Source organism: Lissotriton vulgaris, chromosome 12 (assembly GCF_964263255.1).
Source record: "Lissotriton vulgaris chromosome 12, aLisVul1.2, whole genome shotgun sequence".
In the NCBI taxonomy this organism is placed as follows: domain Eukaryota; kingdom Metazoa; phylum Chordata; class Amphibia; order Caudata; family Salamandridae; genus Lissotriton; species Lissotriton vulgaris.
In genome coordinates this window covers 441,980,099-441,994,338 of record NC_141700.1, presented here as the reverse complement: position 1 = coordinate 441,994,338, position 14,240 = coordinate 441,980,099, and the positions used below count along the sequence as shown (strand labels likewise).

General features: G+C 48.1%; 1 protein-coding gene across 1 annotated transcript in view; it reads left to right on the top strand.

The window, feature by feature from the left end:
* The first annotated feature begins 7,922 nt into the window (after window positions 1-7,922).
* The window catches only part of LOC147674141 (5-hydroxytryptamine receptor 3A-like), an 874,588-nt gene continuing 868,270 nt past the window's right edge, over window positions 7,923-14,240 (top strand). The window contains exon 1 of the mRNA XM_086946471.1: window positions 7,923-8,009. Within this exon, the coding sequence (XP_086802597.1) occupies window positions 7,964-8,009 (46 nt within the window). The 5' untranslated portion in view covers window positions 7,923-7,963. The remainder of the gene's footprint in view (window positions 8,010-14,240) is intronic.

The following is a 14,240-nucleotide window of genomic DNA, read 5'->3' as shown; positions in this document are numbered from 1 at the left end:
GGAGTTGGTGTTGGTCGAGTTGTCATCTGTTTCACTCATACGATTTTAATTTTTGTCCTTCTTCTGACTTGTCTAGCCAATATCACAGACAGGTATAAAAAGTTATTTTAGGTAGATGGATTACAAATAACATTTAACAGCTATCAAAACATTCTCTATGTCATCATAAGTCTTCCACTCGTTCTTGAGGAGAATGCTTGCTGATAGTGCTCGGCTGATTAACTCATAGTAAGTATATCAGTATAGGTCTCCTGTGCCAGTTCTACCTTGTGACCAAATTAGATTTCTCTATAATATCTTGTGAAAGTAGCAAACCTTTATTGAAAACTATTGAACATTTAGCTGTACATGCAGTAATTACATTCACCTTGTTCATAAAAATGCCAGTGAGACACACCAAGGATGTTGATTTGCCCTCTGGTCATGACAGAACAGTATTGGTGTATGTATTAGTGAATCAGTATGCTGTTTTTGTCAGAAAGTAAATGTAATTGTTCTTAAGTATTTAGATGGGCTTCAAAGTTTGTCGGCGGGTTAAGCATTTGACATAGGAGAAAACCAGTCACTGAGTATCTCTACCCCACTTACTTAATCAAATGGAATGCCCATCCATTTTAACTACTTCGGTCCCCACTCTGTGCCGATGGTTCCGCTAGTTGAATGTGCGGCAGGGTTTTATAGGCGCTGCAGAGTATGCACAATCTCTCTCCTGTACCGACAGGGAGAGGAAATGATACAGGGACCCGGAAGTCATTCCTGATCCCAAGTGCTCATGGAGGTTGTAGTACTCCTATCAGGCTTATGTCTACTCATGTGGTTAATGAAAGTGGCCTAACCCAAAATTTGATTCAGAAAAGGGGGTGGTGATGAACAGAGTGTCTGAATTAAGCAGACCACTCTTACCCAGTCCAAAGATCAGGGCTTGATCCATCACCGTTTTTTAGCTCACTGCACCATCCCAGCTCAGAACTTGGCTATATGCAAATTAGTCTGACCCTGGCCCAGTGCATCATGGGAACAGTTCAACGTCCTACAGCAGTTCGCGAAACCACCCAGTGAAGTCACGGACATCATACCCTCCCAAGAACTCTGTGACAAACTCAGCTCCTACTTCCATCTGAAGATCAAGGTCCTCTACGACAACTTTGATGAACTGATGCCAGATACCACCCCGCCCCCTGCCGATAAGCCATCCATCATGACCTGGAAACCCACCACCATAGAACACATCACCACAACCAGGAAGAAAACCCACTCAGGAGCCCCAACGGACCCCTACCCACCGCACATATTCCCAAGGGCTGCTGCTGTCATCGCACCCGAACTAGGACGGATCATTAACGCTTCCTTCAGGTCCGGCCTCTTCTTCTCTCTCCTCCCATTTGCTGCCAAAGTCACAGAGAGACACATGAACGCCCAGATGACCACCTTCATTGAAGAGAACTCCCTCCTGTTCGGATTCCGCAGCAACCACAGCACTGAGACCACCCACCTTGCCGCCACTGACAACATCTGCATGCTACTCAACCAGGGACACACCTCGGCTCTCATCCTTCTCGACCTCTCCACAGCCTTCGACACAGTATCACATCGCACACTTGCAGACAGACTTCACAAAGCAGGGATACAAGGAACCGCCCTTGACTGGATACGATCCTTCCTCTCCGGCCAAACCCAGAGGATCGGACTCCCTCCTTTCCTCTCCGAACCCACCGATACCAACTTGTGAGTGCCCCAAGGATCGTCGTTCAGCCCAACGCTCTTCAACATCTAAGTGGCCCCCCTCGCCGCTATCTTCAGACAGCATGGGCTCAGCATTGTATCCTATGCCGACAACACCCAGCTTATCCTCTCACTCACGAAGGAGCCCGAAGACATCAGACTGCTTCCAGGAAGGAATGAAGAATGTGGCAGCCTGGATGAAAGACAGCTGTTTGAAGCTCAACTCTGAGAAGACAGAGGTCCTCATCCTCGGACCCTGCACCTCCACCTGGGACAAAACCTGGTGGCCCGCCACCCTCGGGAGCCCGCCCACCCCCACAGACCATGCACAAAACCTCAGTATCATCCTCGACTCCTCCCTCTCTATGAACCGCCAGCTTAACACCCTTGCGTCCACCAGTTTCAACACCCTACGCTTCCTCCGCAAGATTTTTAAATGGATGCCCCCACGACTGCAGGAGAACCATCACCCACACACTCATAACTAGCAGACCAGACTACGGCGACGCCCTATATGCCGATATCAACAGAAACCTTCTACACAAACTCCAAATGATCAAGAACCCCGCAGCCAGACTCATCCTCGGGACACCAAGTCACGACCACATGACCCAACACCTAGGAGACCTCCACTGGCTCCCCGTCGAGAAGAGGGTCAACTTCTAACTCCTCACCCACGCCTACAAATCACTCAACAACATCGGACCCAAATACCTCAACGAGAGATTATCCTTCCACGCACCCAAGAGGAATATCCGATCAGCTGACCTCGCCCTGGCAGAGGTCCCCAGAATCCGTACAAACAGAACAGGCCTTCTCCCACATCGCAGCCAAGACCTGGAATGAGCTCCCTGTGAACATCAGATGCTCCCTGACCCGCACACTTTCAGGAATGACCTCAAGACCTGGCTCTTCAACTGATCCGGAGCTGAAGCCCCCCCCCCAAGCGACTTGAGACCCTCACCGGTGAATAGCGCGCTATATAAATGCCTGATTGATTGATTGAATAAATAAATAAAATAAAACAAAATATTTAAAAAACAAATAAAAATTAAAAATATTATAAAATAGTAATCAATAAAGAAATTGACACAGATTAACAATTAATTGTAAAATATATATTTTCAATACCTCACTTTCCTATTCTCGAATAAACCTAACAACTCAATTACAATATAAATTACAAATGAAAGTATGAACATTAAAATATAGACTATAATTTACAAATTAAACTTAAATAAATAAAATAACAAATACATAATGAATCAATTTGAAAAATATTAATCAATAGCAATTTTTTATTTACAATACACAATGAGTTAACATATAAATTAAATTATCCTATGTTCTTACAAACATACAATTTAGGCCTGGCTGAGGTTCGGGAGGACAGTCTGTGGTTTCTAAAAGTTCTGTTCAAAGGTATTCCTCATATTTTATGGAGCTCAGTACAGATTGACCAGAGATGACATGGCTCCTGCTAGCACTGTGGTCAAGGTAATGGATCAATCAATCAATCAATCATAGACATTTATAGAGCGCTCTACTTACCCGGAGGGTCTCAAGTCGCTGGGGGGGGGGGGGTGCTGCTACTGCCCAAACAGCCAGGTCTTGAGCTTCTTCCTGAAGGCGAGGTGGTCTTGGGTCAGGCGCAGGTCGGTCGGGAGGGAGTTCCAGGTCTTGGCGGCCAGGTAGGAGAAGGACCTTCCTCCTGTTGTCGTTCTTCGGATGCGGGGGACGGCGGCGAGGGCGTGACTGGCTGATCGGAGGTGTCGTTTGGGAGCGTAGAAGTTGATGCGGTTGTTGAGGTAGCTCGGGCCTTGATCGTGTAGGGCTTTGTGTGCGTGGGTGAGGAGACGGAAGGTGATTCTCTTGTTGACCGGGAGCCAGTGCAGGTCTCTTAGGTGTCCGGAGATGTGGCTGTGTCGTGGGATGTCGAGGATGAGTCTGGCTGAGGCGTTCTGGATCCGTTGGAGTCTCTTCTGGAGCTTGGTGGTGGTTCCGGCGTAGAGGGCGTTGCCGTAGTCCAGTCGGCTGGTGACGAGGGCCTGGGTGACAGTCTTCCTGGTCTCAGTGGGGATCCACCGGAAGATTTTCCGTAGCATGCGCAGGATGTTGAAGCACGACGAGGAGACTGCGTTGACTTGCTTGGTCATGGAGAGGGAGGAGTCCAGGATGAAGCCCAGGTTGCGTGCGTGGTCTGTCGGTTTGGGTGCAGTTCCCAGGGCGGGGGGCCACCAGGAGTCGTCCCAGGCGGAGGGCGAGGATCCCAGGATGAGGACTTCCCTCTTGTCCGAGTTCAGCTTCAGGCGGCTGGTCGACATCCACTCGGCTACTTCTTTCATTCCTTCGTGAAGGTTGGCTCTGGCGGCGGCGGGGTCGTTGGTAAGGGAGAGGATCAGCTGGGTATCGTCGGCGTAGGAGATGATGTTCAGGTTGTGTTGGCGTGCGATGGCCACGAGGGGGCTCATGTAGACGTTGAAGAGGGTTGGGCTCAGCGAGGATCCTTGGGGTACGCCGCAGATGACTTCGGTGGCCTTTGATTTGTACGGTGGTAGGCGGACTCTCTGGGTCCTTCCGTCGAGGAAGGAGATGATCCATTCCAGTGCCTTCTCCTGGATTCCGACGTTGTAGAGGCGCTGCACTAGGGTGCGGTCGGAGATCCGGAGTGGATGGAGTTCATCATGCGGACGGTGTCTTCGGTGCTGATAGGAGTCCAGGCGCGGAGGGTGGTGGTGGGGGGCGGTGGTTCGGTTGAGTCGGACGTGGCGTTCGTCGGTTGGGTGTTGAAGCTGTTGTGTATGTCCGCGATCTTGTTGTGGAAGTAGGAGGCGAGGGAGTTGCAGAGTTCTTGCGATGGGGTGATGTCGTTATTTCCGGCGTTGGGGTTGGAGAGCTCTTTCACGATGTTGAAGAGTTCCTTGCAGTTGTGTGCGTTGTTGTCCAGTCGGTCCTTGAATGCAGTTTTCTTGGTGTCGCGGATCAGCTGGTGGTGCTTCCGGGTGGCAAGCTTGAGGGTGGTCATGTTGTCCGGTGTTGGTTCCCTTCTCCAGGCTTTCTCGAGGGCTCGGCAGTTCTTCTTGGAGCTCTTGAGTTCGTCGGTGAACCATGGGGCCTTCTTGCTGCCGGGTCTGCTGAGCGGGGTCTTCAGTGGGGCGAGTTCGTCCGCGCAGTTGCTGATCCACTTCGTGAGGTTGTCGGCGGCCTGGCTGGGGTTCGCTGAGCTGGCGGGAGGGTGCTGGCTCAGGGAAGCGGTGAGCTGGTCGACTGTGATCTTGCTCCAGTTTCTGCGGGCGACCTGTTGCTGGTGGTGATGGATCGTCGTTCTTCTGAAGGTGAAGTGGACGCAGCTGTGGTCCGTCCAGTGGAGTCCTGTGGCGTGGCTGAAGGCGATGTCTTTGCTGGATGAGAAGACGGCGTCGAGTGTGTGTCCGGCGAGGTGGGTGGGGGTGGTCACCAGTTGCTTGAGTCCGAGGTTGGCGAGGTTGTCGAGCAGGGTGGTGGTGTTGCGGTCGTTGTTGTTCTCCAGGTGGAAGTTGAGGTCCCCCAGGAGAATGTAGTCGGCGGAGGGGAGGGCATGCGGGCTGACGAAGTCGGCGATGTCCTCGCTGAATTGTGTGCGTGGTCCCGGGGGTCGGTAGATCAGGGTGCCTCTGAGGGTGGTCTTCGGGTCGGTGTGGATCTGGAAGTGTAGGTGTTCGGCGGTAGTCAGGATGTCGTCGGTGTAGGTCGTGATGCGGATGGTGTCCCTGTGGATGATGGCGATGCCTCCTCCCATCTGGTTGGCGGTGCGGTCCCTCCGGGTGATCTTGTAGCCCTCTGGGATGGCGATGGCGATGTCGGGCGCTGAAGAGGCGTTCATCCAGGTCTCCGTGAGGAAGGCAACGTCAGGAGCTGTGGTGTCAATGAGGTTCCAGAGTTCGATGGCGTGTCTGTGGACTGAGCGGGTGTTGAGCAGGATGCACTTGAGGTGGTTGCTGCTGGTGTTCGTCTTGGCGGGTGCTGGTGCGAGGCAGGTCCGGATGCAGGTGATCCCCGTTGTTACATGGCTACCTATAGTCGGGAGACGAGGAATTGGTCCCCGAAGTGGTGAGCATGGAGGCAAAGCTACCGAGTACGTGCCGGTATTTCTGCTGGAAAAAAGCAATACATACAAAAGCATACAAAAAGGAATTAGAGACCTGGCAGGTCTCTAATTCCTTTTTGTATGTTTTTTCCTTCGCAAACAGGGTGTGCCATTTTCGCTCCCACCCCCCTCCTGAGTTCTATGGGGCGTGGTTCATTTGTTTACAAGTGAGGATAATTTTTCCTTTCACGCTCATGTGTATGTGTGCTTGATCATAGTTACAAGTCATGGCCAGCAGAGTTACCGGCACGTACTCGGTAGCTTTGCCTCCACGCTCACCACTTCGGGGACCAATTCCTCGTCTCCCGACTATAGGTAGCCATGTAACAACGGGGAGCCACTTCTGGCCTCCCGCATGGATGGACTTAACACTGTCAGCCTCCATTTGTGTCAGTCTGTTGCCTCAGATAAACGTGCAACAGAGCGCGCTGGACTACACTTCTCAGCGCTAGTTGAGGCCCACCACCCCGGTTTGTGGCACAACTTTCCTTTGCATCCCATTCATCTCGGCCACGGCCTTTGATAGGAATGCCAGCACGTGTCACGCCACCGAGTTGCACAATTGCCATCAAAATATGAACAACAACGATTGATTTTATGTTCTTTGTTTGTTTATTTGTCTGTCTGTCTCATTATTTGTCCACAGACTTCTAGGTTCCTCGTAATAGAGGTAAAACCCCATACTTACAAGTTTGTATGATTTTATTTTCATGCACCTTTTCACACATAGTGCTATATTTAACTTTCACTGCCTTTGGCAGGGTGGGCCTTAGCGTGCCCAGACCTGTCAAGGTGACACTCGCAAACTGGTCCTGAAGAAAGCCCTGTAAAGTCACACATAACACGGGCAGAAACATGTTGACCTCTCTTTAAAAAGGAAACACCAGTATACTTTATTTGGTTAGTTTTCCCCACACATAGAAAGCTTTTAATATGTCAGGTTGACCAACCAATAAATGATTTTTTGGTACAACCTTGGACATTTTTAAATTCACTACTTTTTTCACTCCCTACCCTCACGAAAACCTGCTCCGCAGTCTCCTGGCGTCGCAGCACACCGGGGAGGTATTCGATCTCTCCCGGTGGACCCGATGATGAAGCATGTCACCACTAGGGTGAGTGAGGGTTCCCTGAAAAAATCTTGCATTTTTTCTTGAAATTGGTCTTTCCATACGACCACTTACAACTGGCCTCAATCTCACGTGCTATAATCATTCTGAACGCTTATTCTACAGAACACTCTTCCTTTGTTTATTTACTAATTGACAGGGGACCAAGAGTGCCCGAATCCCTTTCTCTCTTTCTGTTGACTGGTGGCCAGTTCCCTGTATGTCTAACCTGATGTCTGGCATGCAGAAAGCAAATGATGTAATAGAATGTTGACTGTAATCTGCAGTAGAAGCTGGGAGATAGGGACCGTTGGAGGGAGGATAGACCCCTGACCAGACCTGCCTGCAGTCCCTGTAACCTAAGCACCTAATATGAACAACAAAAATACCTGAGTGGCTCCAGACTCTTGTTAGTAGGTCCTACCCTCTACAACACTAACCATTGTAGCATTACTTATTTACTAACGTCTTGTATATGCCACCAAAATAATTGTGGGCATCAATGCACTCATGTATCATCTTGTTCAACCATATATCCTTGCACTCGCCCATTTATCCATCTTTGCATTTATACACTTCTCGAGTCTTCTCACGCATCCTTTCATTGATCCACCCATGCATCCTATCACTCTTCCATTCATCCATCTATCCTTTGACTAATTGTTTCTTTCACTCGCTCAGTCCGCACATTCACAAAATAGATCATCAATAAAAGAAACAATGTCTTTTAGAAAAAATATTCAAATCTATTGCCACTGCCAAGGCTTATTCGAAGTAGTTAACAGTGTTTAAAAGATTGTCAGTTTCACAATACTGAACGCCTAATGTAAAGCACTTTACACTTAACTACCAAGCAGCTGACATGACATCAGTCGGATAGATTGTTGAGGGGATGTCCTGTGGCTTCCTGCCAGTATGAACACACCCTCTGCTGTGGAATACATTCCACACTTCAGCAGCAGACGGAGTAGTGCTTTCAGATTCCTGCCACCTGCATCCAGGCACCATGACCAAGTTTCCAGGTATCTTTGTAATCTGCATCCTGGCACCAGGTAAGGTCTGTTTTCTTAACATGGTAGAGGTTTTGGGTGCTAGGGCTGCGGTATGTGGTTGAATCATTGTAATGTATTTAACATGTGTTCATGCTTTCAGAATCTTTGCATAATGCAACGATAAGGTCTGGGTTTTATTCCAAGTTAAGCATGCAAAGCAGAGAAAGTTAGACAGCGGCACATTTACTGAAGGGCTCGCTTTCTATCTTGGATCTGAAAACTCATGTAGGCTAACATGAAATAAATATATTTCATCAATTACAATAACGCTGATCTCCCTTAACCCCCCCCCCCCCCCCATTAGCCTAATGACTTTTTCACTGCCACATCTCGCACTAATAACAGATTAATGCTGTGCTAATGCACCGCTGAAATAGTAGGAAACCCCAGTTCCGGTAAAAACCATTTTCGAAGTATAATGGATACGTTCAGTAGTTGTCTTTATGCAATTGAAAAAGTTGTATCAATGGTCTTGGAATAACATGTCTGTGGTCCTTTGGATTTCATTTGTGTGAGGCATTTTGATGTAGTGAGCTTAGCTCCAAGGAGAATCGATAGCTTTATAAAGAAGATTTTTCTTCTGACTCTAGACCCTGGAAACGAGACGGGGCTGTATTATGAACAGCTTTGATTGGGTCAGAGTAGAGCTTAGCGCCTGTTTTTATACGTCTGCACTGTCTAAAATGTATGACCTCCGAGTTAATGCATGAACTGCTTCGCTCTCTCTGTTTCTGACCTGTATTGTCATCAGTTTATGCTTTGAATCAGATACGTTCACCTAAGGCACTGGGAGCCAGGTTTACAAACCGTTTGCGTTTATTTTCTAGTGCAAAACTATTTTGAGCAGGAAAATTGCTCAAAAGTAACCCCAAGCAGCGCTTTAGTCTGCGTCAGTGGGGCGTTACTTGGGTGATACATGGGTGTTCAAGCGCTACCACTCATGCTTTTTGATGCAAAACCCTATCTGCTAACAATAGTGGATATGGTTGTGTGCCCGCAAAAAAATGCCACAATGAAGCTGGCTTTAAGAGGAGAAACACTCTTACTTCTTTCTTTTCTTACTTTCTATGTGTGCTGCACCGTATATCACAGTTTGTCTAAGCTTAGGGCCTCATTTATGAGAAATGGCGCATCGCTGCGTGAAAGCAGCGATGCGTCACTTCTCAGTTCTCAGTGTGCACTCCTTGCGACATTCCTGATACGTCATATTTAATGTATGACGCATCATGTCGCTAGATGTTACAGATACGTCAGTATTTCTGACGTATCTGTAGGCGCAAAAGTGACGCATTGCTGGAGCGTGTCACAAAAGTGACGCAACCCCAGCAATGCGTCCTTTCACATGGGGCAAGCCCCATGTGAAAGGGCCTGCGTCAGTCTTACGCCTGCTGTGAGGCAGGCGCAAGATTTTGATGCAACGGCGTCCTAAAAGTGACGCAGTGAAATAGATTTCACTGCGTCACTTCTACGACCCTTCATTGCGTTAATACGCCCCCCTTGCATACATTATACCTGGCGCAGGTATAATGTGGCACAGGCGTTTACAAAGTGACGCATCTACCTAGATGGGTCACTTTGTAAATATGGCGCAACAAGGCGCATTTTTTACGCCACTGGTGCGTCACAAAAAGTGACGCACCGGCGACGTAAAAGTGACGCACTGCCTCATAAATGAGGCCCTAAGTATTTTGTACTGGAAGGCTGCCCTCCCAGCACAAAACCTATGCCTATTCAACGAACCCTAACCAAGCCGCTATCAACCTCACACAATGGCTAACCCAAACCGCCGATAAACTAGCACCCCTGAAAAAACATCAAATCAAGCAAGGAAGCAAGAACGCCCCCTGGTTCAACGATGACCTCAAGAAATCTAAGAAGCTATGTCGCTCCCTTGAAAAAACTTGGAAAAAAGACCCAAACAATATCACCCAAACCGCCTTCAAAAACGCCACCCGCAAGCACCACCAACTAATCCGAACAGCCAAGAAATCAGCACTCAAAGACCGACTAGACAACAACACTCGCAACAGCAAGGAACTTTTCAACATCATCAAAGAATTCTCCAACCCCGCCGCCAGCTCAAACGACATCACCCCCTCTCAAGTCCTCTGCGACTCCCTCGCCTCATTCTTCCATGACAAAATAGCCGACATTCATAACAGCTTTGACAACCAACCTGTAAACCAGTTCACCCCACTCACCTCCGAACTTGTACCTCCTCCGAACTACCTTCTCGACTGGAACCTAATCACCACAGAAGACACCATTCACCTGATGAACTCCATCCACTCAGGATCCCCGACAGACCCATGCCCCCATCACATCTTCAACAAAGCAAACTCCGTTATCGCACCCCATCTCCGAGACGTCATCAACTGCTCCTTCAACTCCGCCACATTCCCAGAAAGCTGGAAACACGCCGAACTCAGCGCCCTTCTGAAGAAACCTACAGCTGACCCCTCCGAACTCAAAAACTACCGCCCCATCTCGCTCCTTCCATTTCCTGCCAAAGTCATTGAGAAAGCCGTCAACAATCAACTCGCCGCCTTCCTCGAAACCAACAAATCACTCGACTCCTCACAATCTGGCTTCCGAGCCAAACACAGCACTGAAACCGCCCTCATTGCAGCAACAGATGACATTCGAACACTTCTGGACAACGGAGACACAGTCGCCCTCATTCTCCTTGACCTCTCTGCAGCCTTCGACACAGTCTGCCATAGCACCCTGATACAACGCCTTAGAAACATCGGAATTCAAGGAAAAGCATTGGACTGGATCATCTCGTTCCTCGCTGGAAGAACTCAGAGAGTCCGCCTCCCCCCTTTCAAGTCAAAGGCCTCCGAAGTCATCTGCGGCGTCCCGCAAGGATCATCACTCAGCCCCACCCTCTTCAACGTCTACATGAGCCCCCTCGCAACCATCGCACGGAAACACAACCTCAACATCATCTCCTACGCTGATGACACTCAGCTGATCCTCTCACTCACCAAAGACCCAACCACCGCCAAAACCAACCTACATGAAGGGATGAAAGAAGTAGCCGAGTGGATGAAGCACAGCCGTCTGAAACTGAACTCGGACAAAACGGAAGTCCTCATCCTAGGTACTTCCCCTTCCGCATGGGACGACTCTTGGTGGCCAACGGCCCTAGGAACAGCCCCCACACCGACGGACCACGCACGGAACCTGGGCTTCATCCTGGACTCCTCACTCTCGATGACAAGACAAGTCAACGCCGTCTCATCATCATGCTTCAATATCCTACGCATGCTCAAAAAAACATTTCGCTGGATCCCCACCGAAACAAGAAAAACGGTCACCCACGCTCTGATTACTAGCCGTCTAGACTACGGAAACACCCTTTACGCCGGTACCACCGCAAAACTGCAGAAAAAACTCCAACGCATCCAAAATGCTTCAGCCAGACTCATACTAGACATCCCTTGCAAAGACCACATCTCCGGTCACCTGAAAGACCTGCACTGGCTCCCCGTCAACAAAAGGATAACTTTCCGTCTCCTCACCCACGCACACAAAGCCCTCTACGAACTCGGACCGGATTGCCTCAACACGCGCCTTTCCTTCTACACCCCCACCCGCCAGCTGCGTTCGTCCAACCAAGCCCTCGCCGCCGTCCCGCACGTCCACAAAGCCACCATGGGGGGAAGATCCTTCTCCTACTTAGCAGCCAAAACCTGGAATTCACTCCCCACCCACCTCCGCCTCACTCAAAACCACCTAGCCTTCAGAAAACAGCTTAAAACCTGGATATTCGATAAGTAAACCTCCCCCCCCCCACCCCCCCCTCCTCAAGCGCCTTGAGACCCTCTGGGTATGTAGTGCGCTATATAAATTATGACTGGACTGGACTGGACACAGACTCCGTTGCACTATGGTAATGATAATAACCTTGTATTGCATGATTACTTAAAATCGTTGCAACCATAAAATCCATGTATCAAAAGAAGAAAACAATTTCAATTGAGCAACCATTTGTAAAACATAGGGCTTTGTGGTAAAATGAGCACAGCCAAGTGTTCAAAGGTCAGAACCTTGTCTGTGAAGAAGTAGTGTATCATTTCATAAGTCACCAGCTTTAGAGAGCAGTCTATTAAAACAAAGGAGAATAAATAGAAGGGTTAAAAGTTTCTTGTTTGCCTAGTTTCGGGTTGTGAGTCTTAGGTACAGCATGATGTGTCATTGTCTGTTTGCTGCTAATTAGAATTCAGTTTCTTATCTACTTTGTCTAGGAATTGGACAAGGCGGCACGCTAATTAGATATTTTCACCATCAAAGCATACTTTAACCGCCTGCCTGCATGTTCTTACTCCTGTTTTCGTCATAGCAGGTTTTAATAGGGATCTGTGCTCCTTGTCCAATCCCTTGCACATGCATATTAGATTAATAATATCCTCTTTTGGATCATTGCATAGGCAGCAGTTGGTTATTTGTTGGCGCTTCCACAGCGGCAGATGGTACAATGATGGAAGGATGCCCAGCCGTGGTGGTAGAAACTTCTCCTTTGTTGTCTTCTTGAATCCAGCGCCTATAGGGTTGATGGAAGCCTCTGGTGTAGCTTTGAATGACTATCCAGCCATGGGCTCTTTTGATTAACATTGCTTTGTCCTCTCCTTGCGAGATGATCCTCACTGTTTTATTTACCATTTGGTCGAACGTATTGTGCAATCCAGTCCTTTCCCAAAGATCTCGTAGAGCCAGGGTGTCTATTGAATGCTGTAGGTAGATTGTAGCTGCGGTCCTTTTTTTGTTTCTAGTTCCTTCCAGAGATAGTCATCCATTGTTGTTTCGTTGGCTACCTGTATTTTATGCCAACATTTGGCGTAGGCACCCATTTGTGCTAGTCTTTGGTTCCTCAGACTCAATTCAAGCCTTATTTGTGCCTGAGATGTATATTTAGAAAGGTTGAATATCATTCGCATTGCCCTAGCTACTGTATTGTCCAAAGGCCATGCATCACATCCTTGTAAGCAGTAAGCATTCACTTCCATAGGTGATAGCAGGTAAAAGTTTTGCTTATATCACCTGTAGCAAAGGGGTAAAGCTGAAGCCAGCCATTTTCGATTTGAGATTTTTCAGTGCAACCGCCGTTGCAATCTCTCTCCTTACTTTTGCTTTGGTTGGAATGTATCTTTGCTCTCAACTATTACACCCAAATACCTATATTCTTCCGCATTTTTCCAATGGTAATCCTCCCAGTTGCCAGAGGAACCGGGATGTAGACTTCTTAGAGTTTATTCTCATCGCTTTTGTTTTAGAGTGGTTTATGCTTAGACCATTTTTGTCAAGTACTTATAAGTTGTGTCAATTAGGTGTTGTAAGCCAATTGGCGTCCGGTTAATCAGAACAATGTCGTCGGCATATAATAAGTTTGAGAGGTTGAGACCTCCCAGCTTGGGAGCATGAGAGTTGCAGTCATTTATCTATGGTGTAAGGTCGGACACGTAGATGTTGAATAGGGTCCGGCCAGAACACATCCTTGTGTGAGGCCCTTGGTCGTCTGGATTTTCCTCGACAACAGTCACCTGATCCCAGCTTAATTTGCACCCACATGTCTCTATGTAGTAACAACAGTGAGAAAGTAAAGCTGATGGAATTTTTCTTTTAGAGGGCTTATCCCACAGTATATTTCTGTTGATGTTGATGAAGGCAGAGGTAAAATCAATGAAGCAGACGTTGAGTGGGTAGTTGGCAGATTTGGCGGCATCTGTTTGGAGTGTTAAGGCTAGGATATTTGTTATTGCTCCCGTATATTTGCGGAAATCTGTCTGGTTAATGGGGATCACTGCATTATCGAGGGCCCAATCTGTAAGCTTGTCCATAATATTTGGCGTCGTTGTTCATTAAGGCCACAAGTCTGTCGTTTTTTGCTTCATTTATGATGCCTTTCTTATGGATTGGGACTATTATTGACCCCTTCCATGAGTCGGGAATTATCTGTTTCTAAGAACTGTTTGTAAAGCGGTAATAATGCCCCAGGATGGGGGATACCATTAGGACCCAGTGCCCCCTCTGTCATACCTTTTGCTATGCTTCTTGTAATTAGTTTTTCTGTAAAGTTCATGCCAGCTAGCTCCAATGGTAAGGCCCAATCTGATGTGCTGCTAGTGGGTTTCAGATCGTCTGATTGTTTTGTCCAGTGGTGCCGCGCTGAAGTGATGCCAAAAGTAATTAGCCCAAAAGTCTCCTGTCATGTGTGAATTAATGCAA